General features: G+C 44.1%; 1 protein-coding gene across 4 annotated transcripts in view; it reads right to left on the bottom strand.

Annotated features, from left to right (window-relative positions):
• Nucleotides 1–23,126, bottom strand: part of LOC143280039 (fizzy-related protein homolog) — a 34,029-nt gene extending 10,903 nt beyond the window's left edge. Inside the window, exons 1-11 of one of the 4 annotated variants that reach the window (XM_076584509.1) lie at nucleotides 23,033–23,126; nucleotides 19,205–19,280; nucleotides 17,651–17,755; nucleotides 15,787–15,915; nucleotides 15,232–15,291; nucleotides 14,581–14,682; nucleotides 14,161–14,316; nucleotides 13,280–13,357; nucleotides 9,559–9,664; nucleotides 8,718–8,839; nucleotides 6,375–6,671 (exon numbers count right to left, since the gene is read on the bottom strand). In XM_076584509.1, the coding sequence (XP_076440624.1) occupies nucleotides 6,375–6,671; nucleotides 8,718–8,839; nucleotides 9,559–9,664; nucleotides 13,280–13,357; nucleotides 14,161–14,316; nucleotides 14,581–14,682; nucleotides 15,232–15,291; nucleotides 15,787–15,915; nucleotides 17,651–17,755; nucleotides 19,205–19,270 (1,221 nt within the window). In that variant the 5' untranslated portion in view covers nucleotides 19,271–19,280; nucleotides 23,033–23,126. The remainder of the gene's footprint in view (nucleotides 1–6,374; nucleotides 6,672–8,717; nucleotides 8,840–9,558; nucleotides 9,665–13,279; nucleotides 13,358–14,160; nucleotides 14,317–14,580; nucleotides 14,683–15,231; nucleotides 15,292–15,786; nucleotides 15,916–17,650; nucleotides 17,756–19,204; nucleotides 19,281–23,032) is intronic. The other 3 variants (XM_076584510.1, XM_076584511.1, XM_076584512.1) reach the window with 3 other exon arrangements.
• Between the last annotated feature and the right edge of the window lie 2,361 nt (nucleotides 23,127–25,487).

Below are 25,487 nucleotides of genomic sequence, written 5' to 3'. Positions count from 1 at the left end.
ACTTGGGAAACCTGGCGGGAAATGGTGCCTGCAGCGATGTCTTTCTTGTAATTCTCATTGAGGGAGATGAGCAGACCCCTCTGAGAAGAACGCCTATGGCGAGACCTATCCCAATAATATTTGAGACACCGAACAGGACAGGTGCCTATCCTCATCATCTTGGGCAAGAATATCAGACAAAGGTCTGACCCTCGGAGAGGGGGAAGGAACCTCAGGGTCTTGGTTCTTAGCCAGAAACTCTGGAAGGAAACGAATAGTGATGGAACCATCTCTGTGGAAGGCCAGATCTTGTGGCATTTCACTAAGCCCGTGCAGCTCACTTCTACGACTGCCTGTGGCCAGCCACAGAAGGAAAGTGGTCTTGAGGGTGAGGATGTCAACAGGAATAGTCCCCAATGGTAGGAAGGGCTGTTTTCGAATGAAATCCAGCACCAGGAACAAGTCCCAGAGGGGCACTCTTCTGGGGTCTCTAGCTTCCTTCAGAGGGGCACCCCTAGCCACCTCTCTGAGCAGGCAATCCACTTCAAAGGCGGAACCACCTAGCTGTTTGCATTGTGGTACAGAAGGCAGACCTGTACCCTCGCACAGAACTAGCAGACAGGATGAACCGAGGAGCAGAGAGCCAGAAAGTTGGCCAGCTGCATGCTCGTAAGGTTCGTAGGGGTAATGCCCTGAGCTGTACACCACCGCAACCATATCTTCCAGCGAAAGTCATACAAAGTCTCCATTCCCTGCCTCCTTGCTCTGGTGACTATGGAGAGGAGGTCAGAGGAGGCAGACCCCTGGGTCAGCACAGCCGACACAGAGGCCGACCGAGGGGTCGAGGACTTCAATGGTGATGCTGACAGTTCCGACCGCACAGCAGCCATGCGTGCTGGTGGAGCAGTTGAGGATTGGAATGCGGAGTGCCCGAGTGAGGCTGCCTCAGCAGATGAGATTTGGTTTCAAGTTCCAGGGGTGGGAACATGTGTCAGGGACTGAAGGTCCGGAAACCAGGTCTGGGCTGGCCATTTCGGCGCAATGAGGATCAGCTGCGGGTGTTCCAATCTGTCTTTCCGTATCACCTTGGACAGAATTGGAAAGGGAGGAAACGCGGAGGCAATCAGACTGCTCCAATCTAGAGAGAGAGCATCCACTGCCCACGCTTCTGGGTCGGCAACCGAAGACACGGAAGTGGGAAGTCTCTTGTTGAACAAGGTCCACCATCGGCCGAAACCACTGTTCCCACACCCCCTGAAGGCTGTCCTTGTCCAGGGTGCACTCTGTGCGCATGACACTCTTGGGCCTGCTAAGAGCATCTGCCAAGAAGTTGGTTTTTCCTGCTCAGTGTCTCGCTGAAAGTGCAATGCCCTTGCTGTGGCACCAAACGGAGGAGAGCCTCAGTCCGCATTGAGAGGTCTGCCGAGTGCGCTCCCCCCATTTGTTCACATAACATGCGACCGTCGTCTTGTCCGTGAACAAGCGGATGGTCTTGCCAGTGGCCTCCCCCATGAAGTGCAGGAGAGTCCTGCGAACTGCCTCCAGTTCCAGAACATTGATGTGGCATAGGCGCTCCTCCGGGGACCAAGTCCCTGCTGCATAGAGTGAGTCCATGTGGGCTCCCCAGCCCAGGGAGGAGGCGTCTGTGAAGAGTGCCACCTGAAGAGTAGGTGGGGCTAAGGGCACCCCCTGTGTCCAAAGGGGGTGATTAACCACTCTGATGTCACCTCGAGGAACCACTCGCCCAGACATATCTGGGTATCCCATGGCTGAGTGCTCTGGGACTGGCGTAACCTCAGTACCCTCTGGAGAGGGCGCTTGAGAACCCTGTCCAGGGGAATGAGAGGTGCCGTGGACTCCATCATGACCAAGAGGGAAGAAAGTGTCTGCGCTGTATCTTGGGAGGAGTGGCGCCAGTGGCTGAGGAGGCCTGCCAGACGGTACCAGTGATCTGGCGCCAGAGAGACTATCATAGACCGCATGTCGAATCTCATCCCTAAGAAGTCGAAGGACTGACATGGGGACAGATCGCATATCTGCTGGTCCATGAGGAAGCCCAGTTGGGAGCAAAGGTCTAGAAGTCTGGCCGTATGACTCAGGCACCGGGCCTGCGACTGGGCCAGGATAAGCAAGTCGTCCAGGTACACACAGAGACAAATGGATTCCGAGCGGACGATGGACACCAATTCCCGCACCACCTTGGTAGACAGGAAAGGGGCAAGGGACAGACCAAATGGGAGGGCCGGGAACTGGATCCCCTTGTCCCTCCACACGAACCTCAGGTACCGACGGGATGCCGAATGGATGAGTATATGAAAATAAGCATCTTCCAGATCGATAGAGGTAGGCCAATCACCTTGTTGGATGGTCTCCCGAATCTGTGCCTGTGTGTCCATCTTGAGTTTGATTTTGGGGAGGAATTTGTTGAGGGGGGACAAGTCCAAAACTGGTCTCCACCCTCCCGAGACCTTTGGAATCACCAACAACCAGCCGTAAAAACCGGGGCCCGGGTCCGAGAGTTGAGATATAGCCCCATGAGGAGTGGGTGCGATATCTCTTTTTCTAGGACGTTCTCCTGCTCCGTTGAGCTGGGCACCTAAGGAGGAAGAGTGGATCTTTAGAGGGGGGAGATCCTCCACCCAAGACAGCATGTACCCCGACTCTAGCACCGACATAATCCCGTCGTTGAGTCCCAGAGCACACCACTGATGTGCATGCCGGGACAAGTTTCCTACTTGGAGGGGCTGAACGACTGGCGGTGCTGAATCGGGGCCCAGTCATTGGGGGTGCTGCCTTCTGGCCTTGGGCATGGCCGGTCGGCTTGGACAGACCTAAGGTGGTTTATTCCTCTGCCACTGATTCGGCACACGCTGCCTTGACAGGCGGCGTGGTATATGGAGGGGCCCTGGTGGCCAGTCTCTTCAATGGCATAGAACCCTGGAGCCCATGAGAGGTGTGGGCCAAATATGAGGCCACCTCCCTGTTTGTCTCTGCCCTGTGGCTGACAAAATGGAGCGGGAACTGGCCGAAGAGGGAGTGCTGCTGTGCTGGGATGGACCGCAGGGCAGCCCTCTCCTCCACAGGAATGTTAGAGAGGCTGAAAATGGCATCACGCCGCGCTAGCACAGTATTGAAGTGAAGGCTGGTAGCTGTGTCTGCAGCTGCCGTGAGACCGGATGCTACCCTATTGCCAAAAGCGTGTAACCTCTGGTCGGTGAAGAGGCCCGGCGGGACAGAGGAAGGAGACCCCTTGTCCTGATTAACTGGACACTGTTCGCACAGGTCATTGGCCCTGTGAAGGAACGTGTCGAAGGTGTACGCCGTGGAAACCTCGAGGGGGCAGCGGCGGGCCAATTTGTCCCATTCTGCTAACGTTTTAAAGGATAGGTTAGCTGAAGTGGGGAAGGTGGTGCGCTGTGAGACCAACATCCTGTCCTGTGCGGAGGGCTCTGCTCCGCTGTAGGCAGGGTGGTCCTGCGTGTACCAGGACCACAACCCTCCCTTGTAGGAATCTTTAAGAAACTTTCCCGGGGAAAAGGCGCCCGGGGCAGAGAGGGACTCCCTGCCTAGAGGAGGGATGGAAGCAGCACCCCTGACAGTGCGGGCTGGCTTAATAAGCCATACCTGCACCATTTCTGGCACTCTGAGTTGCCTTGTGGTTCTGGAGTTAGAGTCACATGGCGTAAGGAGGGTCAAGGGTAACAAAGTAGCCTGAGGGACTGCTTCGGCATACGTGACCCTATTGGGGAGGGTCAGTTCGAGCTCGGCAAAGTCCGGGTTTGGTTCAGGCTGGTCCCTAGGGAGGCACGGGCTCAATCTGTCCCCCCTGGGATGTGGGCGAAGAGTGCTCATCTGCTTGTTCGTCCTCATCCGAAGACAGGGGCTCCCACTCTTGTTCGCAGTCCATCCCCTGCTGGGTGCCATCCCAAGTGGATGTACCCACTGGGGCGTCCTGTGAGCTGTGGTCAGCCCATCGGGATGAGCTGGGACGATCCCGAGCCGGGACCATGGCCGCCACTGTTATGTCCTTGACACCTGAAGCGGGTGGGGAGCGTGTGGACCGTAGGTCCAACCATGCTTGGGATGGTGGGTGCCACACCTTTTCAGAGAGGGCGTCCCTGGATGCAAGAGTGACCCACGAGTGCTGTGTGGGGACCAACACCCACTCATCTCACTGTAGGACCGAGGGCTGGGCAGGTGGGGACTGCCGGCTCCGCCGGGCCGAGTAGGGCCCCTGAGCAGCCGTCGGTCCTGACAAGGAGGCCGTTGTGACCGTGGTGGTCACCTGTGGGTTGGCAGAGGCCCGATTTGTGGACAGAGTGGCAATATTGGTCGAGGAACTCGACCTGACCGACAAGAAGTCGATCCCACTTGTCGGGGCTGTGTGTGTCACCCTGTGAGATGTGCTGGGTTGGGTCCGGTGGGGAGCGGACAAGGGGCTGGCCCTTGGTGCTCCCGGCAACCCAGTGTGCATCCTAGATGCGCCCCAGTACGGGTAGAATGGGGGTAACTACCCGTGGGCACCAGCCATACTGTGACCCAAACCCCAAGGGTCACTGGTGCATTGACCTCCATGAAGGGAACAACCTGGCCAAGTCGGAGGGAGGTCAGGTCCGACTTGGGTGTCAGTCCCGCCCGAAGACGAGCGGGCTGACTGCCCGGAACCGCCTGACACGCACGGGCCTCCCCCAGCAGGGGAGACCGGCCGGATAGCGGGAAGACCTGCAGAGCAGGTTGCCACGCGCCCCGAATCCCCTCCCGTGGGGAGACTGGGGTGGCTTGGCCCGGGGTGGGCAAAGTAGAGATCCCCCCCCGGAACCAAATTTTTCTCCCCCCCCAAAAGGAGGTGGGGGAGGGGGGTCGACAGAGAAGGGAGGAGGGGGAACAACAATGGGGCACGTGAGGGCCGTCTCCGAGTGGGGACCCGGGTAATGGCCGGGCGCGGCCTCCCCTCGGGAGTCCGCGCCTAGCTGCGAGTCCCCACAGCACGGAGATGACTTGCCATTCCCCCTTCTCCCTGCCTCGCGCTGGGACACCTCGGGAGGCGACGCTCGTACCTCTTTCCCCCCGGTCCCCTTCATGACCGTTTTACTGGTACGAACGTCGCCTCCGCGATCAGCGTCTAACGACGCATCGCCGCGGTCCGTATCGGGAGGAATCATGAGCTCCGGGCCTGGGAGAGTCTCTTACCGAGTCTCAATCCCAGCATCATGATTCCCTGCCTTCGTGGTATGGCACACGAGGCATGGAACCCGCGCTTAGGCACCCAGCGAAAATCCGACCCCCAACAGAGAAAGGAAAGACAGGATCGACTTAGAGGCAGAAAAAATCGAACGAATCGAGGGTGCCGAGTCGAATCGAGTACACAGAATGTAAGAATACAATAAACACAAGCCGCATGCAACAAAATAAGGCCAAAAGGATACGCTGAACAGCCGAAAAAAGCGTAAGACGAGACAGAGCGTAAACCTGACAAGATGGCGTGGAGAGCCTTGGCCAAAGGAATGATTAAGCGCTTATAGTTTTTAGAGGCGTTTGATTGGCTGAGAGCGGTGGGCCCATCTTTTCACTGTTAGCCGCGCGAAATTTGGCCAAGCAGAGCAAACCAATAGGCCTAGTTTGCATCAGTTTGACATGGTACAGTATATGACACCAAAATCTATTTGATATTCAAGATGGTAAACCATCCAAAAAGCAAACTAGGTCAAACGTTCATATGTGAACGGTTGACCCAACCTCCTCTCTTTAAGGACCCCATGACCATTTGGCTCTCCATACACATATTTAAGCCGGTTTTTCGTTTTTATGCTTGAGGGCGGTATTGCGCGGTTTTGGGCTGGGGTCGGTTGTATATAAAACCCCCATCCCTATTTGTCTCTCCATACACATATTTAACCATCATTTTTTTTTTTTTTTTTTTTATCTAGTGATTTGGCTCTCCATACACCTTTTTAAGCCGTTTTCGTTTTTATGGTTTAAGGCGTTGTTACACCTTTTTAAGCCGAAAAAACCCGATCGCACGGGGTTTTTTTTTTATGCTTGAGGGCGTTGTTGGACCTTATTAACGCCAAAATCGTTGTATATAGAACCCCCATCCCTTATACTACTCTAAGTTCTAGGAAACATAGCTTTTTCATCTCAAACCACAACTGACCATGGACATTAACACATACACATGCATGCATGTATGAAAACCACTGATGATAAACCTTGATCCTTTCATGAAAAAAATGGCTAAAAAAAGAAAAAAGAAAAAAGGGGGTTACCTATAGTTCTGCAAAATGAAACCAAAAGGGAAGCACATGCAACTGTAACAAAAACACCATTGGTAAATATTTATCAACAAGGACACACACACGCACATGTATACACACACACACACTCCCCCCACTGACCAGTTCATTGGAGTGTTTGGACCAGGCTAGATTGCAGACCTGGGACCCCGTGTCCACAGTCTGCAGGGGCTGGCCAGTCAGGGTGTTCCAGAATCGGACACAGCGGTCAGCGGTGCCACCCCCTGAGGCCAGAAGGCCATGCTGGTGGGGGGACCAGGCGATGGCCTTGACAGCCGCCTGGTGGTCCGTGTAGGTCTGCAGGGGGCCAGTGGTGGTCAGGTTCCACACAAACAGCTTGTTGTCGTTGCCCCCGGATGCCAGGTGCTGGTGGTCTGGGGACCACTTCAGCCCGCACACCTGATACATAAACACACAAGTCTGTCTTCAGTACTCCTATAGTCACTTGTCTTCAGCACCCCACTTACTTTACACACAACCCACAGTCAACTGTCTTCAACATTCACTTCACTTAACACACAACCTACAATCTCTGTATAATTGAGGACATTTTTTCCTCAGGATTACGCTTAATCTAGCATACTTTTACCTACTGGTGCAGACTCCTGTGGGGAAATAGATTAGACCCCTGTTGGACTCTGCACCTGGTACTGTAAAAAGATAGCTTCTTTATCCCTGTTGGAGTCTGCACTGGGTACTGTAAAAAGATAACTTCTTTATTCTTGAAATCCTGTGAAGAAGTCAGGAACATTCACCGATCAAAACTCTGTCACCTGTCATGTGCATACAAAATACACCTTTTATCAGTGATGGAGTCTCCCGTCAGACTGACGGATGAGTGGGCAGGCAGGCTTATCTGTCGGTGTGTGTCCTCATATGGGAAAAGAGGCCGATTCTGGATGTGCAGCACTTCCCACAGGTGTTGCAAGGGAAAACGTCTCCAGAAGTTGAGCCCTGCTTTCTTCGCTCACGCTTCTCCTTAATGGCCAGCGTTCTCTTGTTTTCAAACGTCTTTATGCCACTAGAGCACAGCATCCTCCAGTGAGAGCAGTCAGGCGGTTTTATCAGTAAAACATAATTAAGTGTCAGAGACTGTCATTGGGACACCATAGAAATGGAATGGAAGAATCTGTTGAAATCCACAAACACTGATCAGCTCAAACATTCTTTTTATTATTTCAGTTCTTTGCATACTTCCAACAGCGATTCAAATCTACAAGTTTTCATGATTTAGACACCTTCACTACTTTGACCATCTTTTGTTATTTAACCCCTAGGCTGCCTATTATATGATGAGATAACTCATCATAGCAAGCATGTACGCTTCGCTGCCACAATGACGAGATAACTCGTCATCGAAATATTCAGACTTTTCCCTGGTTTGCATTCAGTTCACTGACAAAAATGCTGGTCGCTTTAGCTTGGGGAATCTTTCTAGATTCTATTCAGAGCTAGAAACCCCATATACGTCATGAGGCAGTCCTTTATTTGAACGTTTTGGTTGGGTCACTGTCACAGTGTTTTGTCTGGCTCCTTTCCTCGCTCGCTCAACAAAATGTTGGACTGATGCCGTGCTCAAGACATGCGATTGTGGGGAACTAAATCAACCAAGATTGCTTTCTTTAGCTGATTCTCAGAAAGAATTGAAGCGTAAATTCGAAGGAGAAGACAGTGATGAACATTTATAGGACGATTTGATAGAAAATAAAGGGAGCAATCAAGAGAGTGACCAAGATACGACTATCAGTGAGTGATGCCAGCTGCATAACTGTAGCAGACTACACAAACTAACTAAATTATTAGCAGGACACAGTGTGAGCGATTTTCTTGGCACTCAGCCGACACGGTCTGATGAGAACTGGATAAAGTGATCATGCAAGAGGGGTGAAGAGGAGGGGTGGTGGAGACTGAGGGGGCGTGTCCCGACATCCATTGTATCACTTGGAGTCACAATGCATTGTGTATCTCTCTCTTTTTAAAATGTTTTTTATTGTGGTTGTTCTAGTATGATTTTGTGTGTGCAGATATCCATTTGTCCAGAAAATATGATATTTTAGTGCAAATTACCTGACTAATGTTTGTAACGAACAAGTTGAAAATGTGACAAAAAGCAAAACACTGATTTCAAAACAACAGCATGTCACTAAAAATATATAAAATGGGAAAACATTATGTGTTTTGTATTCTTTATTCATTTACCTTTCAGAGAGTATATACTTTTATGGGTCTTTCTCAAATAACAAAGAGCACAGAATTTTTTGAAAATTTATACCCGTTTTTTTGTGGAAAAAACCCTGGCAAATAGATTTCACTTAAATCTTATTTTCCTGGCAGCGAAAGGGTTAATATCTGTAAACTAACACTGAAGCATATGGATATACAAAAGAACACAAAAGAGAAGCCAAATCACACACATACACATTATCAGTTTCAGCATTAACTTACCTCTTGTTTATGTCCTGCTAACTTTCTTTCAGGAACTATAGAAGGTGTTCGGACATCTCTCTGCAGAATCAACCGATCTCGACTACCAGAAGATAATATATCACCATTCCATGCTAATGCACCTGAAAAAGAAAATGGCATCAAGCTATTGAACATTTTCATAGTTTGAAAACCCAAACCAATATGCAGACAAGATGGTAGATGCAGAGCCAGAGATTGATTTGCTTTCAACTCTTGCAGACATCTGCTCACATAAGAAGGTTCATTGCTGTAAGCTTAAAAGTAACACTGTGATGCCAGCTGTTTCTTAACTGAGGATGCTACTACATTACATTTTTTTTCTGCTTTTTCTTCTCCAACAAGATGAATACAGTGAGAGGATCAGCATCAATGACTGAATTCCCAAGAATAATAGTGAGAAAAGCATGAACTGAGTTTGACTGACTCAAGCCAATCACCAGTTATAAAATAAAAACTCGCCTCAGCATGCTACCCTCTAACTTAGTGGCTGGCAGGTCTAGGGCTGTAACGCAATGGCTGGGATAAATCAGTCAAGTGTTGTCCACTGAACAAAGGAATCAATCACCAGGTAGCAGTCATATAAATGACCCATCCATCCTGTGCTGTAAAATTAACATTCAATGTAACAAACATGAGGAGTTTGTATTACAAATTAGGCTTCAACTTAATAAAAACTATTCACACACACACATCTTTTGTTAAAAATGCTTCCATTCCAAGTTTCTCCTCTCACTTTGAATAATCAGTAAGATATAATCTAGCACACACGGTAAATATTCCAAGAATCATAATACAAACAAAACCAGAATCAGACACTGACCCACTCGTGCATTGTGCCCTTCTAGTGTGGTGAGTTTCTTGGTGACGGCCACATCCCAGATCTGCACATTGCCCTTGTGAGTGCCCACAGCAACCTGGTTGCCCTGCTTGCACACAGGAAACATACACTTCACAATCAATACAGTGACCTCTTTTTGTATTCTTTTTTTTTTTAATACATTGATCAAAACACTGATCATACTGCATGCACACAGGAAACATACACTTAACAGGATTTTTTTCCCCCTAAAATTACGTTTATCAAACATACTTACCATGACCCACTTGTGCAGACTCTGGCAGGGAGTCCGATTCCTGTCCTGTACAAACTACTACCCGCCTATGCGGAGAAAACAAAAGTAGCTACAGCCAATAACCTTGCAGAAGTAGGTTACCTCCCCTCTGTATCCCTGACTAGCTTCCTCTTTTGATGGCAATTAACCATAACCAGTGGAGTGTGCAGACAGAACAGGAAGCAGAGAAGACAGGAAGGTCTTAAATGTGGGTCACGGTAAGTATGTTAGATAAACGTAATTTTAGGGAAAAAAAATCCTTTAAACTACACATGCTTTACCGTGACCCACAAGTGCAGAATAGCACAAGGTGGAGGGCTCACCTGTTCTACTGTCTGTGCACGGCGATGGCTTGTTGTGCGACCATTGCGGAGGCGATGCCTCTTAAGCCATCCTTGCTTAAGTGTGAGACATCACTCAGGTAGAAATCAATAAGGCAGCAGGGTTTTTCCCGAGTGGGCAAAGGCGAGAGATGAGGACCATGCTCTGACTTTGTGAACTCTGGCTGAGAAGGCGTAAGTCCCAACCCTGCGTCTGCATACATGCCTTTGATCACACTGATTGTCCTTCGAGACAGAGGTGTCTTGCTTATCTCGCAAGAGTGGTCAAGGTGTCAACTGATGAACAAATGTCGAACCTTTCCAATCAAAGTGAGAGGTGGAAATGAGTACCCTGTGGGGTTTTCTAAACTGAGCTAGAAGGCAGACAGTTTATCATGAAGGCCTTGAGAAATGTATGAGGGCAGGCAGAGGCTGAACCTCAATGCAAGGAGATGCACGTGGCCTGATCCAATGAGTCAACATTGGTTGTGGGCCAATTGGGAAAGAGATAATTGTGTTTGAAGGGATCTGTGGCCCCAGACAGAAGTAACCCACAGGATGTTGGGCTTGCCTTAGGCATGACCGTCAGATCTGTAGAGCTCCTCAATGTGAGCTGACAGGTGATGGGTGCACCCCCCCCCCCCTCTCCTTGATGCGGCATTCATGTTCAAGCAAGATGACGGGTCGAACTAACTGACCAAAAAGCAGTGGCTACTGTGCTGGTATGAGAGGGCATAAAGGTGTGGCTCTGTGGCCAGCAAACGATTCGTTGTGCTGTGGGAGAATCATTCCCCTTGATCAACATGCCTTTCCGACTGGCAGGGCCAAAAAACGCGGAGCACGGACGCGAATCCAGTCTGCACTTGTGGGTCATGGTAAAGTATGTGTAGTTAAATATCAATTTACTGATCATACTGCTTGCACATAGGAAACACACACTCCATAATCAATATACTGATCATACTGCTTGCACACAGGAAACACTCCACTATCAACACAATGATCATTCTGCATGCACACAGGAAACACTCGCACTTCACTATCAAAACACTGATCATACTGCATGCACACAGAAACACTCGCACTTCACTATCAAAACACTGATCATACTGCATGCACACAGGAAACACTCGCACTTCACTATCAAAACACTGATCATACTGCATGCACACAGGAAACACTCGCACTTCACTATCAATACACTAAACATGCTGCTTGCACAAAGGAAACACTCACACTTCACTATCAATCTGCTGATCAAGCAACATGAAGACACCAAAATATGGACCAGTTCAAACTATTCAGAATAACCACACTAAGAGGAAATTTTCTATCTAAAATTACGTTTAAATAACATACTTACCGTGACCCAACTAGTGCAGACTCCGGCAGGGGTCTGACATTCCTGTCCTGTGCAAACTATCCGCCCATGCGGAGCAGACGAAACTACGGCCGATAACCTCCCGGAAGTAGGTAACCTCCCCTTTGTCCCGCTAGTTATCGCCCTCTTTTTCCGGCAGCCATCATGACTCCTGTACCTGTGCTCTTCATACGGCTAAGTTTTTTCGTATTTTCTGTCTGTCTGTCGATTCTCTGGCGTTCTTGTTTGTGGTCAAATTATGTCTCCAAACAGGTCACATAATTATGTAGCTCGATTGGGGAATCGTGCTAAAATTAAGGCGCGATCGCAATCGATTCGCTGACACTCTGGGCCCTCTACTCCTGGCCCTCTAAACAACGCCAACCCGCCGCCTTCTCCACTTCCTCCGCTCCCTCCGGTCGACTCCAGACCTCCGCCACCTCCTCTGGTGACTTCTAGAGGTTTGTGGTCACACACTCAGGTCAGTGTTACCTTTCATGTCATTTTTATCGATCCGCGAACTCACTCGACGCGATCCGCGTTTTCTCGGCCCTGCCAGTCGGCAGTGTACGAGTCGATCTCCTCTATCTCTTTACCATACCCACAGTTGCACCAATGGAATGGCCACAATCCCTTTGGGAAAAAAAAAAAAAAAAAAAAAAAAGGCAGCTTGTCTTGGATCCGCACGTTAGACTGGGCCCTATGTGCGATGCGTCCGTGGTGGCGGCCGTGACATCGGATCACGCGACCCCCCACGCGGCTTGCCTCGACCGTCTCGGATCCAATAGCGACCGAGGCGTGTAGGGATGCCCTCCCCTGGTGTAGGGAGGAAGGTGGACCACTAGGGGACACGCTTGCCCATACGCGTGCACCCCCCCCCTTGTCCGGATCACCCGATCCAAGGGAGGCAACGCCTGCTTCGGCACCCTTGCCGGTGACTGCCGCAGTTATTTCCCTTGCACCGGCACTGCTCCTCGCCTTCAGTGCGAGTGTGTGCACGGTCCCGATACTTTTCAAAACAACTGAATGTATATACTGTAGTTTTTAATAGACAAATGAAAAAGTCTTCCAAGCGGGTAGGCGAATGACATTAACTGTTGGTTTTGAACTCTGTATTACAGAGCATACTGCAGAATTTGTGGGGATACAAATAACCAAGGGGCCAAAATTCAGAAAACTGTTCTACAATGTTCCCAATTTTGAACTGTTTCACCCCTTGCTTGTCTGAACTAAATAAAGGGAAGAAAAAGCAAGTACTGCTGCTTATAGCCAACTGTTCATGACTATACCATGGCTGTAAGAAAGAGAGAGCAAGCAAATGAGAGAGAGAGACAGAGTGAGACAGAGAGACAGGTGTAATCATGTGCATGTTTGAAAGAATTCCCATATACACATGCATATATCAAATGCGCATGTACTCCCTCTTCTGAGAAATTTTTTTCAGGATTACAAAAACTGGGCTCACAGACAGCACACAAAGTATAACACCAGTCACAATTTGTCAAACAACACCAAAAGAGTGACTGCTTCTGAACAGGATTTTCACTCTTGATTTTATGTGACCTTCCTATGTATGTTTGTTCAGAATGTCACATGGACCCACTCTGTGAACATGAAGGTCACCCTTTCCATTTTTAAAGTGTCAAGAACACATATTCAAGTGTTGTCAGAAGCCCTGACAAAAAGGTAACAAGCCAGAAAGTGACATACATGAACATACAACAAGGTTAGAAAGAAATGGAGACCTACCCTCTCTGACCAGGAAACAGAGGTGACAGTGTCATCATCAGTGGACAGGTCACACAACCGCGTCACCTGATCAACAGACTTCCCAGATAACCCCAAATATAAAATGTTAGAATAAATGGAAGCCAGCTATGTCATAAAAAGCACAAAAACTTATATATTTTGCCTGAGGCTTCCATTGGTGCATAATCAGCTTTAAAACACATCATATGAAGTCAGTTTCAAATCCAGTGGTTTTACACCAAACGATCATGACAATCATTACAAAAATTTAAAGTCCACACACACATACTTTCACTTACTCCCCACCTCTCCCATTATATCAAAACACCAACTGGTACACAGTACAGTAGAATTAAGAACCTTGCTCATTCCTTTATTTGGGAAAGTAAACACTTTTTTTCATTTTCCACTAACTGCAGCACGTTTGTCCTTCGTTTGACACAAAGTTTGTACATCTGAGTTTTTTTTTCACTTTTATCCACTAGATGCATGGCCAACCCCTTGGAATGCCTGCAGCTGACAGTGAAAGAATTTGCCAGACTGGTCAGGAATGGCTTCAACAATGCCAATGACACTGATTTTTTCCGTTCCTGAATCTGAAGAGCTTTCAGAGAAAAAAAGGAATACACACATTTACAATTTCAATCACACACTGGTGCAGTTAAAATGCTTAGGTGGACTGTAGACAGCATTTGTGTTTGTTAAACTACACACATGTATCTGCAACTGTACATTTTCACATGTACTTTTTTTCCTTTTTCTTAAAGATCACATCTGCGTCTGTACAAAAACACAACTGCCATGAACAGTGAGATCAAATCTTAACAGGGGCAGAGACCAAGAAATCTGTGCACTGCATTATGTCTAAGGGAAGAGCTCACCTGACTGGTACAGGCACTCCACAGGTACACGGAGGTGCCCAGCCCCACACTGAGCACGTTCTGGGAGGACCAGTCCACCAGGTTCAGGTAGAAGTCATCCTGTAGCTCTGGAGCATCCAGCACTTTGAAGGGAATCTTGGAGATTTTGCGTACAGCCTGTCCAAAATTGGGTACATCAATAAATAATCAAAATAAATGTAATCTTGAAGATTTTGTGTGCAGCTTGTGCACAAAGGTTAGTAACAAACTAATTGGAATCTTCTGGCACAGCTGTCCAAACAGGAAGTAATACACCACTAACCCGTAACTCCAGTGACAACAGACAGTCATGCTTTATGTTCAAGAAGTTACTCCCCTATTTTTCATTTAATAAGCATATTTGAAGTAAACTGAAGAGAAGTTACAAATCACCCTGCTTACTTTTCTTGGGGAGCGAAGTAATTTTTGGCTTTTGCTGCCCACTGGGGACAGGGAGTATGGTGAGTATTCACAGCTGTCCGTAGATCGGCGAGGAACATGATACTGCCAACATAAATTTCAAGGACACTTCATTACTCTATTTCATGTACACTATTATTTTGGATTCGTTCGTTTATTCATTTATAGTCTGTTCATCTAAGATGACAATATTAGACTGCTATGGATGTCTAATACCAAGACACACAACTATCAACACAAAAGTTTACAAATTACAGCATTCACAGTACACAAGTTTACAAATCCTAGTGCTTGAAATTTATGTGTTTTTGCCAATATCAGTTAAAATGGATTTGGTAAGAACATATATATGAAAACAAAGAAAGGCCTTGTTATCAAAACTGGAATATGTGGAAAGACTTTTTTTGTTCCTCTTTATAAGCCAGATTTTGTGCTGACAAAGTATTTCAAGAGAAAATGAATTTAAGTTTAGAACACACACACACACACACACACGTGCACACACACACACACACGTGCACACACACACACACGTGCACACACACACATGGACAATCAAAAACAGGATTACTACACAGAATAACTTTGTTCACACAAAGCCTAAAAACAAGAGAAACGAAAATCCAGACACACCCTGAAGAGATTGCGGGACTGTTTGGGACACAGCACTTTGTTGTCCTCCAGCTGTACATCCTGAAACACCACAATCACAACCACCAATATAGTGAATCAAGCATTCATGTGGAAATATCAATATCTAGATCATCAATGTTTTCACTTCTTAATGCACAAAGTAATTTTATATCTTTAAACCTTTGTCTGAATTGTCTTTAGTTTAGACCTTTGTCTGAATTTAAAAAAAAAAAAAAAAAAAAAAAAAAAGGGAAGGGGGGGGGGGGGGGGGGGGGGGAACAAACAAAAACACTATGGCCAATCATCAAATTCCAAACCTCATTATTGCAACAGTAGTATCTATACATATTTTTTTCATATATATCTATATATATCTATACATATATATATATATATATATATATATATATATATATATATATATATATACACACATATATAGTCAGTTTATTCCTTAAAAAGGTTAAGAGCTAGGGTGAAAAGGGTGTACACACCAAGAGTCCAAATGAAACTGTAAAATTAGCCTCGGCCTTTAAAATTTTGCTCAGGTCTCACCTTCAGGTCTTCAATACCAGCTTGTAGTAACTCGTTTTTCAACAGACAGGAATATGCCAGTCCATCTTTGGCAGAGTCACTGTTGGCATCCTTGGTTTTCCGAATGCTGGTTGGAGTCTTGGTATTATCCTGTGAACAAGTGTTGAAAAGAAAATGCCTTTATACTTTTACAGAATACAGGACAGCATCATAACATAATTTGCTTGGTTATGGGTAGGTCTTAACACTAACATTTCAATGATTAATCATAGTTGTTGTCTCTGAAAACTACCTGTACTGATAATGTTGAAACCTAGCACTCTAAGTTGCCTCCTGACCAGCAAATTATCTGTTGGCAGGTTGGTGCACAGGTAAACAAATACATCAACCAATATATCTGCCTGACATACAGATGTCTGCCAAAACATCCCAACCAATCATCTAGTTTCAAAAGCTGTCAACAGTGATACCTGCTCCTGGCTTTTTCCTTCGAATTACTAAGGTTGGTGTGTTGCCTGCAAAACTAGTAGTACTTGTACAAGATAACTGCAGAGTCTAATTTATAAAAAGAACAAAAAATAAAAAAACAAAAAGATTTAAACAAGAGACAATGCCTTTGAGATCTGCATGTCATATCCACTTAAACAAATAGAAAGAATTTCATGATATAAAAAAGGACACTGTTATGACTTTAAACAAGTGATTTCCAATATTGACAACTGAAAGTGTTTATGTTCTGGTTAAAGGAATGAAGGGAAGAGACAGAATGATAAAGACACTTATCTTCCAATACAGTGGCTATAAGGGTCAGGATTCAATTCCCTCTCTCGCCCTTTCTCACAAGTTTGACTGATCAATCAAACTAAGGGTCTACTCATTCTTCTTCTTCGTTCATGGGCTGCAACTCCCATGTTCACTCATATGTACACAAGTGGGCATTTACATGTCTGACCATTTTTACCCTGCCATGCAGGCAGCCATACTCCGTTTTCGGGGATGTGCATGCTGGGTATGTTCTTGTTTCCATAACTCACCAAACACTGACATGGATTACAAGATCTTTAACGTGCCTATTTGATCTTCTGCATGTGTATACACACGAAGGGGGTTCAGACACTAGCAGGTCTGCACATATGTTGACCTGGAAGATGGGAAAATTTCCATCCTTTACCCATCAGGCACCGTTACCGAGATTCGAACCTGGGACCCTCAGATTGAAAGTAAGCTTTAACCACTCTGCTACTAGCACCCATCTATTCATTCAGATGAGACAAAAAACCAAGGTCCTGTATGCAGCACACACTTGGCGCACAGAAAAAGAATCCATGGCAACTTAAGTGTTGTCCTCTGCCAAAATTCTGTAGAATAAATCCGCTCTGATAGGTACACATTACACAAATATACATATATACTCAAGGCCTGACTAGTGTGGTGGCTTAAGCTGCTGTCAGGCATCTGCCTCACAGATACAGATGTGGTGTAGCTATACTGATTTGTCTGAATAGTTACACCTCCTGAAGAAACTAAAACGCTGGTTATAACTGATCACTGTTCGAAGTCAAGTATGTCACCAATGGCAGTAAACCACCCACGACAGCAAGTTATCTGGAGAAACAACTTACAATTCAGTGGAGTCCTCAATCCCAACACACAGAAAGTGTTGTGTACTGTAGCCTTTATTTGAATCAACAAAGATATCTATCTGTGTATGTGTATGTGAGTGTGTGTGTGTGTGGTGGGGGGGCGGGGGGGGGGGGTGTAGGGGGGTTTGACCAGTGTTGTGGCATATAAAAAGAACTCACACTGATACTGCCTGTGATACTATAATAGCTCTTAGTATCAAAATCAACAAAATGTTACTGTTCAGCATCATAACACCAGTTACCTGAAGGAGGTCAAAGTTGATTCCCCAGCATGCACTTGCTCTTGCTGGGATGAAACGGTCACCATAGATTTTCTTGCCTGGAGAGACTAGGGGACTCATGTTTGGCTGAAACATTGACACTGATATCTCAATACAAATACTTGCTAGCCTTATTCCATGCTGTGTATGTCATTGTTCAGAAAGAGTTTTCTCTTTTTGAGAGGGTTTGGCAGCAAATCTTTAAGAGCACAAAAGTGCACCAAATCAAATTCATGGCACAGAATAAACCAGCAAATGTAATCTCTTTAACTCTCTCCATACGAACGGCGAAAGAGACGATGTTAACAGCGTTTCACCCCACTTACCACCATCAAAATATTGCAAGCAGAAGGCTCTTATACTGAAGAGGTGAATGTTAACAAAGAATACCACAATTCTGACGACGGAAGCTAAAGGTTGGGTCATTCAGACACCCACTGGACATCCGAGGGGTCTGTGTAGAGGAGGAGAGAGGACTGGCCGTACTGAGTGAGTTAATCTCTTAAATGAAAAATGGTCTTCTCTTTCAGTCTTTGAAATAGAACATTAATCATTACAATATCAGGGACAGAGCTCTTAAAAGGCATGAAATGGAAGTTTTATCTAAAAAACAAACAAAAACAAAAAACCCATCAACCTCATGGTTTGGGGAGCAGGGAGGGGAGGTCTAACACAGCTGAATCTACTTCAATTGTAAACTTGTGTAAGGCAACAAGCAAACCATTCTGCAAACAGCAATAAACGGAGAAATATTTACTCCCCTGGTGTAACATTTTCATGTTAAACAGTGCTCTTCATCTTGGGCATCTAAAGAATAAAACATGGCCAATACCAAGAAGAAATTTTTGTGTTTTACTGTAAGTTACAGTAAAACACAAAAATTTCTTCTTTGATAAGTGTAAGCAGAATATCAACAGAGGGTTAAATCAGTGAGAAAAAAGCATGTTGAAATATGCTGAAACTAGCAACTGTGTATTCCTTTGACTGACTAATATATTGCCAAGGTAGGAAATGCCACACATGCCTGGTTTGGTAAATCTATAACAACAGATGTCTTTGTTCTGAAACAACTGAAGCCCAGTAAGTTAAATAAGTTGGCCTCTACAACAAGGATTTTAACATATCTATCAATTAAGTTGATAAACAAGAACCCATATAATAACTTATAAGTAGCATTTACAAAATACATGGGTAGCAACTTGTATTCCTCAAGCAAATTATCCACTACTGGATCAGGCACCTGTAGTCAATGTGCAGTGGGTACAGCACTGACCATCAATTATGTGGTTGTTGTAGTATTGGGTGATGCAACAGCAGAGAATAGACAAGTGACCAGCCATAAAGAGCTAATGCGACATCAAAAAGTTAAATCTGTAACTAATGTTATACTGTTAACCACTCACTGTAACTACAAAAATCAATATGATTCAAAGCTCAAGATTTCTGCTGATCTTCTGTTGACTGCAACATCTTGATAACAGAGCATACTCAGCATACTTAATACTACATATTAATCTAACATTCTCAGCAAATTACCGTTCCAAAAGGAGACATTTGTCCATTTCGCTGCCGTAATAATCGTTTTTCATATTCTGGGTCCATTATTCAAGATCTGCAAACAGAAATTAAGCAATGAACAAACTTGTGCAGAAGTAAAACAACAAAGAAAACACAGTAAAAAGTGATATGAGCACTTATTACAAAAGTGAATACTCAGGTAAAAAGAATAAAGCCTACAATTAACCACTTGACTGCACTGTTGACGTACAGCGTACATCATGAAATGTCGCTCACCAATGCTGTATCGATGTGCACTGTACGTCATGTTACAACGTTCTATGTTTCGAGTCCCGCATTACAGAAAATGCAGTCTGCTAACCATTAAATTAGCTCCCCTGAGAGCTCTTTATCTCCTGATTTCCATAAGCTAAAATTATTCATCGGATTGTCATATTTATGGCGAAAGTTTTGCAAGTTTGTATGAAGCTCGAGTTGTGTTTGCAAAGCCATGGTTGAACGCAGACAAACCCCAACACTTGCACTACTATTGAAAGAAATCTTTCGCGATGCAAACAGTGAGATGAAGATTGTGGACTGAATGAGATAGAACTGCGTGAAGTTGATGCTGAAGACGCTGATTTTGACATGGAGGGGGGTGGGAGGTGGAGCTGCTTGACGAAACTGAAGACAGACAAGCTCAGCTGAGTCAAGATGCAGGTGGGTGTTTACGAGGTTTGTCAGTTTATTATTTTTCTGTTTGTTGTAACAATGAATATGACGGTATTGTGTGTGTTTTGAATGTGTTAGCTGTGGAAAGTAGCTTCATCAGTCACTGATCAGTGTGTGAGAGTGAGAGAGAGTCACGTGTGTACTGTGTGTGACCATCACAGCCCAAGAAGGTGTGGCTTGCTGGCTGGCTCATTGTTGATGACAGCGTGTGTCGCTCACCAAGTGCTTTCTGTGTATTCGTTTCTGAGTGTGTATTGGTTTGTTGTTGTTCAGTGTTGTTGTTGTTTTGTGTGTGTGTGTGTGTGTGTGTGAGAGAGAGAGTGTGAGAGAGAGAGAGAGAGAAAGAGAGAGAGAAAGAGAGAGAGAGAGAGAGAGAGAGTGGGGGAAGGAGGGGGGATGTTTATAAAACTGAAATCAGAAAAGATATACAGAATTGTATGCCTAAATTACTTTGTAAATACAACATTAGCGCGCGCGCGCGTGTGTGTGTGTGTGTGTGTGTGTGTTGTCATTTTGTTTTGTATGAGAAAGAGAGCATGAAGGGGGTGTGGCATACCATGAACCAGTTTCAGTGTGTGTGTGATTTGGGGGTTTGGGGTAGGGGGTGGGGTAGGTGTGTGTGTGTGTTTCTATTTCAGCTTCTGAAAACAATCAGAAATAAAATGGTACCATTTCATGATCTTTTTTATATGTAAAAAATAAATAAATAAATAAAAACTCCAAAAACCCAACAAACTTAGTCTTTTATGCAATGTGTTTCATGTATGCAGCATGGTGATGATCATGATGTTCATCCTGGACCATCTGGAGTTGACAACTTGCCACAAACCTACAGCTGAAGACCAGCAGAAGCAAGACCAAAGGGCAGTAAACAAGCCTCCAGCAATTCTGGATTACAACAAAAACATGGGTGCCATGGACCATCATGACCAATAGCTGCAGCCCTACGATGCCACAAGGAAAACCCTGAAGTGGTACAAATAGCTGTGTGTGCATTTTCTACAAATTGCCAAGCTGAATGCACACACCCTCTACAAAAAAACAGGCACCAGCAGTACACTCCTAGACTTCCAGAAGGATGTAATTACTAAATTAGTGCCATGATTTTTGGTGACCAAGACCAAGACACTGCTAAAGACGACCATGCTGTTTGTCTTGTGTGGACGACACTTCATTGATGTCATCCCACCTACCCCACAGAAGTCCTGGCTACAAAGGAGGTGCAGAGTCTGCTGGAAGAAAGGACAAAGAAAGGATGTGAGGTTCTACTGCCCAGACTGCCCCAGCAAACTACACTGTGTCTTGACTGTTTCTGCAAGTACCACACACAGCGTTTTTACTGGTGATAGATCCTGGGTGAGTACACCCTTTTCATTTTTTGTGTGGACTGTGTTGGAGTCTTATGCACCTGGACACTGTTGCTCAGCCTTGACAGTGTGTGTGGTTTATCACAACAGTCACAAGAAAGACTGGTTGATAACCTGGTTGATATTATAGCACCTACATGATGGAATGACAGTCCCAATTTTTTTTACATGTAAGTATTACATAACAAAATCTTGGTTCATTTTCCTTTCATTTGATATAGACATTTATGCACTTATCTTCAGTACTTTTTGAAATATAAGCGTTTTTCTTGTTTTTCTGAAAATTTTCTCAGCACAGGCTATAGCAAAACATACTAGTAGTGAAGGGGTTATAGAAGCGTCTGTCAACAGAGAAAGATCTGACACTCTTCTACTAGAAATATTATTTAGCAGCAATGAAAAAGAAAAACTGTGAAAATGCTAGATTAAATTATATCACTACAATATCAGTTATATATAGATCTGCAAAGTACATCAGTACAAATGATGAACTGTTAATCTTAGGTTTATAAACTTCACTGCTTGTGCTTTCTTTTTTCTTTTCTTTAAGCAGATGAACTCACAAAAGATAAACTAAAAAAGATGGGTACATACGGAAAATGGAAAAACAATGTTTAATGATCTTTGGAGTTCAAAAGGTTTCAGGAAAACTGTCACCTTATTAATAATGTTACAATACTGACAGTTGTAGAAAATAAACATTTGGTTGCAGTTTTGTGAATAGACCATTACAGCGTCACCTATTCAAACACTAAAAGTAATACAGACCACAGAGCTACTGTGTCGATTTCTAGCTTATGGCATCTTGGAAAATTTTTGCTACCTCAACCATGTTCATCACTTCACATTGCTTTCTGTCAGGACGAACTGTTGATTTTGTTTTTATCATTCATCTCCTATAGTATATAATACAAACATTTATGATTTATACATGTGCATATATTATATGCACTGTGTGCGTGTGTGTGGGTGTGTGTGTGTTTGAGAGAGAGAGAGAGAGAGAAAGATTTACTGAAAGTAAAAGAATTTAACAAACAAACCCACATGAATCAAGAGAAAATTTTGTATTCCACGAACCAGTTACTTTTAACTTCAATTCACAGCAGTCATTTGTAAAATGTATCCAGTCCATCTGTGGCAATAGTGACCGCAACTGAGTGACCCACTGACACAAATGCCACAGACTGACATTAGTGACAAAACAGAAAATCAGCAACTGTTACCATGTGTCAAAATCAAGTCTGCATGAAACTTGAAACTGAAAGTGCACTGCAAAGACCAGAGAGAAAAGTGTAAAACAATCACTATTTTGATATACGCATTAATCAACAGTCCAACCTGATTCGAGGCATACCAATTTAATTTTGTCCTATCGATTAAAGTACTATTATATGAATTAGTAACATTTGGCAATACTGACAGATTATAATAACTTAATATAAGCCATGACTATTATGCCTGGGGCCATGTGCTGAAATTATAATTTTAAAAAATCTTATCTTGGTCAGAATCAGTAAGTACACGTACATAAAAAAGACTAGTCAAAAAACATCCTTTTTAAGGTTTTTCGCGCAGTTTTGTGACAAAGACCAAATGAATGAATGCAATGTACCTTGATGTAAAGCTAAAAGTGAGAAACGTCAATTTCATTTTCAATAAACATCATTTCTCTCGCCATTCAGCTGCTGTTTTCGCCACATAAATTATACTTCAAGCCACATTATTAAGGTTAAAACACAACAAAATAAATAAACTGACTTTAGTTTACCTGTGAACGTTTGCAAACGCACCGAATCAAATCAAAACAAAACCACAAGTTGCTGCCCACTTTTCTGTTGCGGCCATAATGGCGTGTTGTGTTTGGGTATCATGGGTAATCGGAGATATAATATTTTCAATTTGGTTTTCATAAACAAAATCTATAAAACGTTTCATTATTTAGCACCTTAATCTTTCGATTGATTAGTATAAGTTTATGTGTAATATTTATTTGCCCATACTCATGGACTTATAAATAGAATTTCAAGTCGCCCATTCCAGTCTTTGCAATATATAATAGTCCAGAAATGCAATTACTACAAAAACTCCTTTTTGCACGCGAAACCAAATACCAAATCCAATCCTGTAATGTCGAAAACGAGCTGTTGAAACGGTTGTTTGTTTGTTGTTTGTGTATGTGTGGCATGCTGTTTTCGAACAGAAGACTTTTCAGGCATATTTGTTGTTTTCCATCGATTTTACGTCTGTTCACTGAGAGTGATCAGTCGGTGTTAGACGCGGAAAAAAAAAAAGATGAAAAGAAGAGAAAGTAAGATAGGAGGGGAGTTGGGGGGTGGGGGGTATAATGAGCTGGATTTAAAAAATGTGGCCTGAGTAAATATGCTCTGTGCGTGTGTGTGTGTGTGTGTGTGTGTGTGTGTGTGTGTGTGAGAGAGACGGAGAGAGAGACTGAGAGAGAGAGCGGAGAGAGAGAGTTCAGCTGCCATTCCTGATTTTTAGATTTAAAGGAAGAAGAAGAAAAGCAAGCCCGATTTCTATTAAGCAGGTATATACTTGCTCATTGGACTGTGTGATAACTGGTGAAACAACAATAACAACAACAAAAATCATATATCAACGTTCGTGACTCAAAAATATTTTGAACAGAGTGTTTTAAAAGTACCGGGATGTACTGCTTCAGAACCGATATGACATGTAAGGACAGGTTCAGGGTTAATATTATAGTTGTTTTGTTTGGGGTTTGTTTTTGTTTTTGTTTTTGTTTTTTGTTTTTTTGTTTTTGTTTTTGTTTTGTTGTGGGGTTGTTGTTTTTTTTGTTTTGTTTTGTTTTTTGTTTTTTTTGGGGGGGAGGATTTCTGTTTAGGAAATGGTCTGTTTTCAGCAAAGACGTATACGTATAGAGATTACAGAAACTGTCATGCATGCAGTTACTGCCAGTTTCCCAAATGACCCGGACTTTCATGCAAATGTTATGAGGAAACAACTGAAATATTTTTCCACACAAAGTTTTATCCAAATTATACAACTGATCGAAACTGGAGGTATGGAATTCGAATTAAGCTTGATACCCGATGAAATATGGGAGTGACGTGTTGGGTACAATTAACTCTTCCTGAGATTGAGGGAGAGCTGTTTCTCCAAAACTCTCACTGGGGTAAGCTGCCATGAGTTCAGGTTCAAAGTAAGTGTTTTCAGCAGCGTCCTTTGTACATTCAGAGAGTTTAAAAAAAAAAAAAATTTAAAAGAAGAAAAAAAGAAAGAAATGAAATGACGCAACAATAAAATCTGTAATTTCATCACTGTGTATTCAATGACATCAGGTTCATATACAGTCTCCAGTGAAGATAGAGCTGTCCATTTTGTGTGGTAAACTGCTACAACCGTATGCATGCCCCGACACTTAATGGGTCCGAAGCAGTGATCATATCAGTCTTGTGTGTGTGTGTGTGTGTGTGTGTGTGTGTGTGTGTGTGTGTGTGTGTGTGTGTGTGTGTGTGTGTGTGTGACAAAAAGCAGAGACAGTTGCAGTTGGTTTAACTTCACATGCAAACGAAGCCGATCAGAATATTTTAAAGCTAAACACAGAGTTTTAAAAAAAGAGATTCTTGTGAAAATAGAGACAGGCTCGAAAGAGTCAGCAAAAGTTACACTGAAGTCTGTTTTAAAGAAAGCAGAAAAGTCGTGGAGAAAACAATGGCACAGAGAACTACGAAGTTTACGCAAAAGCAATTCAAGGGAAATATGGAATAGAATTAAAAAGAAAAAGAAAGCATCACTGTTCCATAAATTTAGAAGACTTGTTTCACCATTTCAGCAACCTCAACGTTAATGATAATGAACATATTGACAGTACAAAGAACAATGCATATTATCAGTTTAGAGGATAATGATGATATTTTAAATGTACGTATTACTTAGTGAAGATGAAATTATTTCAGCCATCAAAAGACTGAAGAAAGGCAGAAGTGCCGGTGAAAACATGATTTGTAATGAATATATTATTAACAGCGTTCCTTTGCTGACAGAAATAGATTGTAAATTATTTAACATGATACTGGACGAAGGTGTTGTACCAGAAAAATGGGTATCCGGTTTGATATTGCCATTGTATGAAGGCAAATGTGATACACTTGACTGTGATAAATATAGGGGAATAACTTTGCACAGCTGTGTTGGAAAACTATTCATTACAGTGTTAAATGCTAGACTGACTGATTATATCA

The sequence above is a fragment of the Babylonia areolata genome, chromosome 3 (genome assembly GCF_041734735.1).
Source record: "Babylonia areolata isolate BAREFJ2019XMU chromosome 3, ASM4173473v1, whole genome shotgun sequence".
Classification (NCBI taxonomy): Eukaryota; Metazoa; Mollusca; class Gastropoda; order Neogastropoda; family Buccinidae; genus Babylonia; species Babylonia areolata.
Note: the sequence above shows the minus strand (reverse complement) of the source record. Positions and strands in the feature narration are given on the sequence as shown.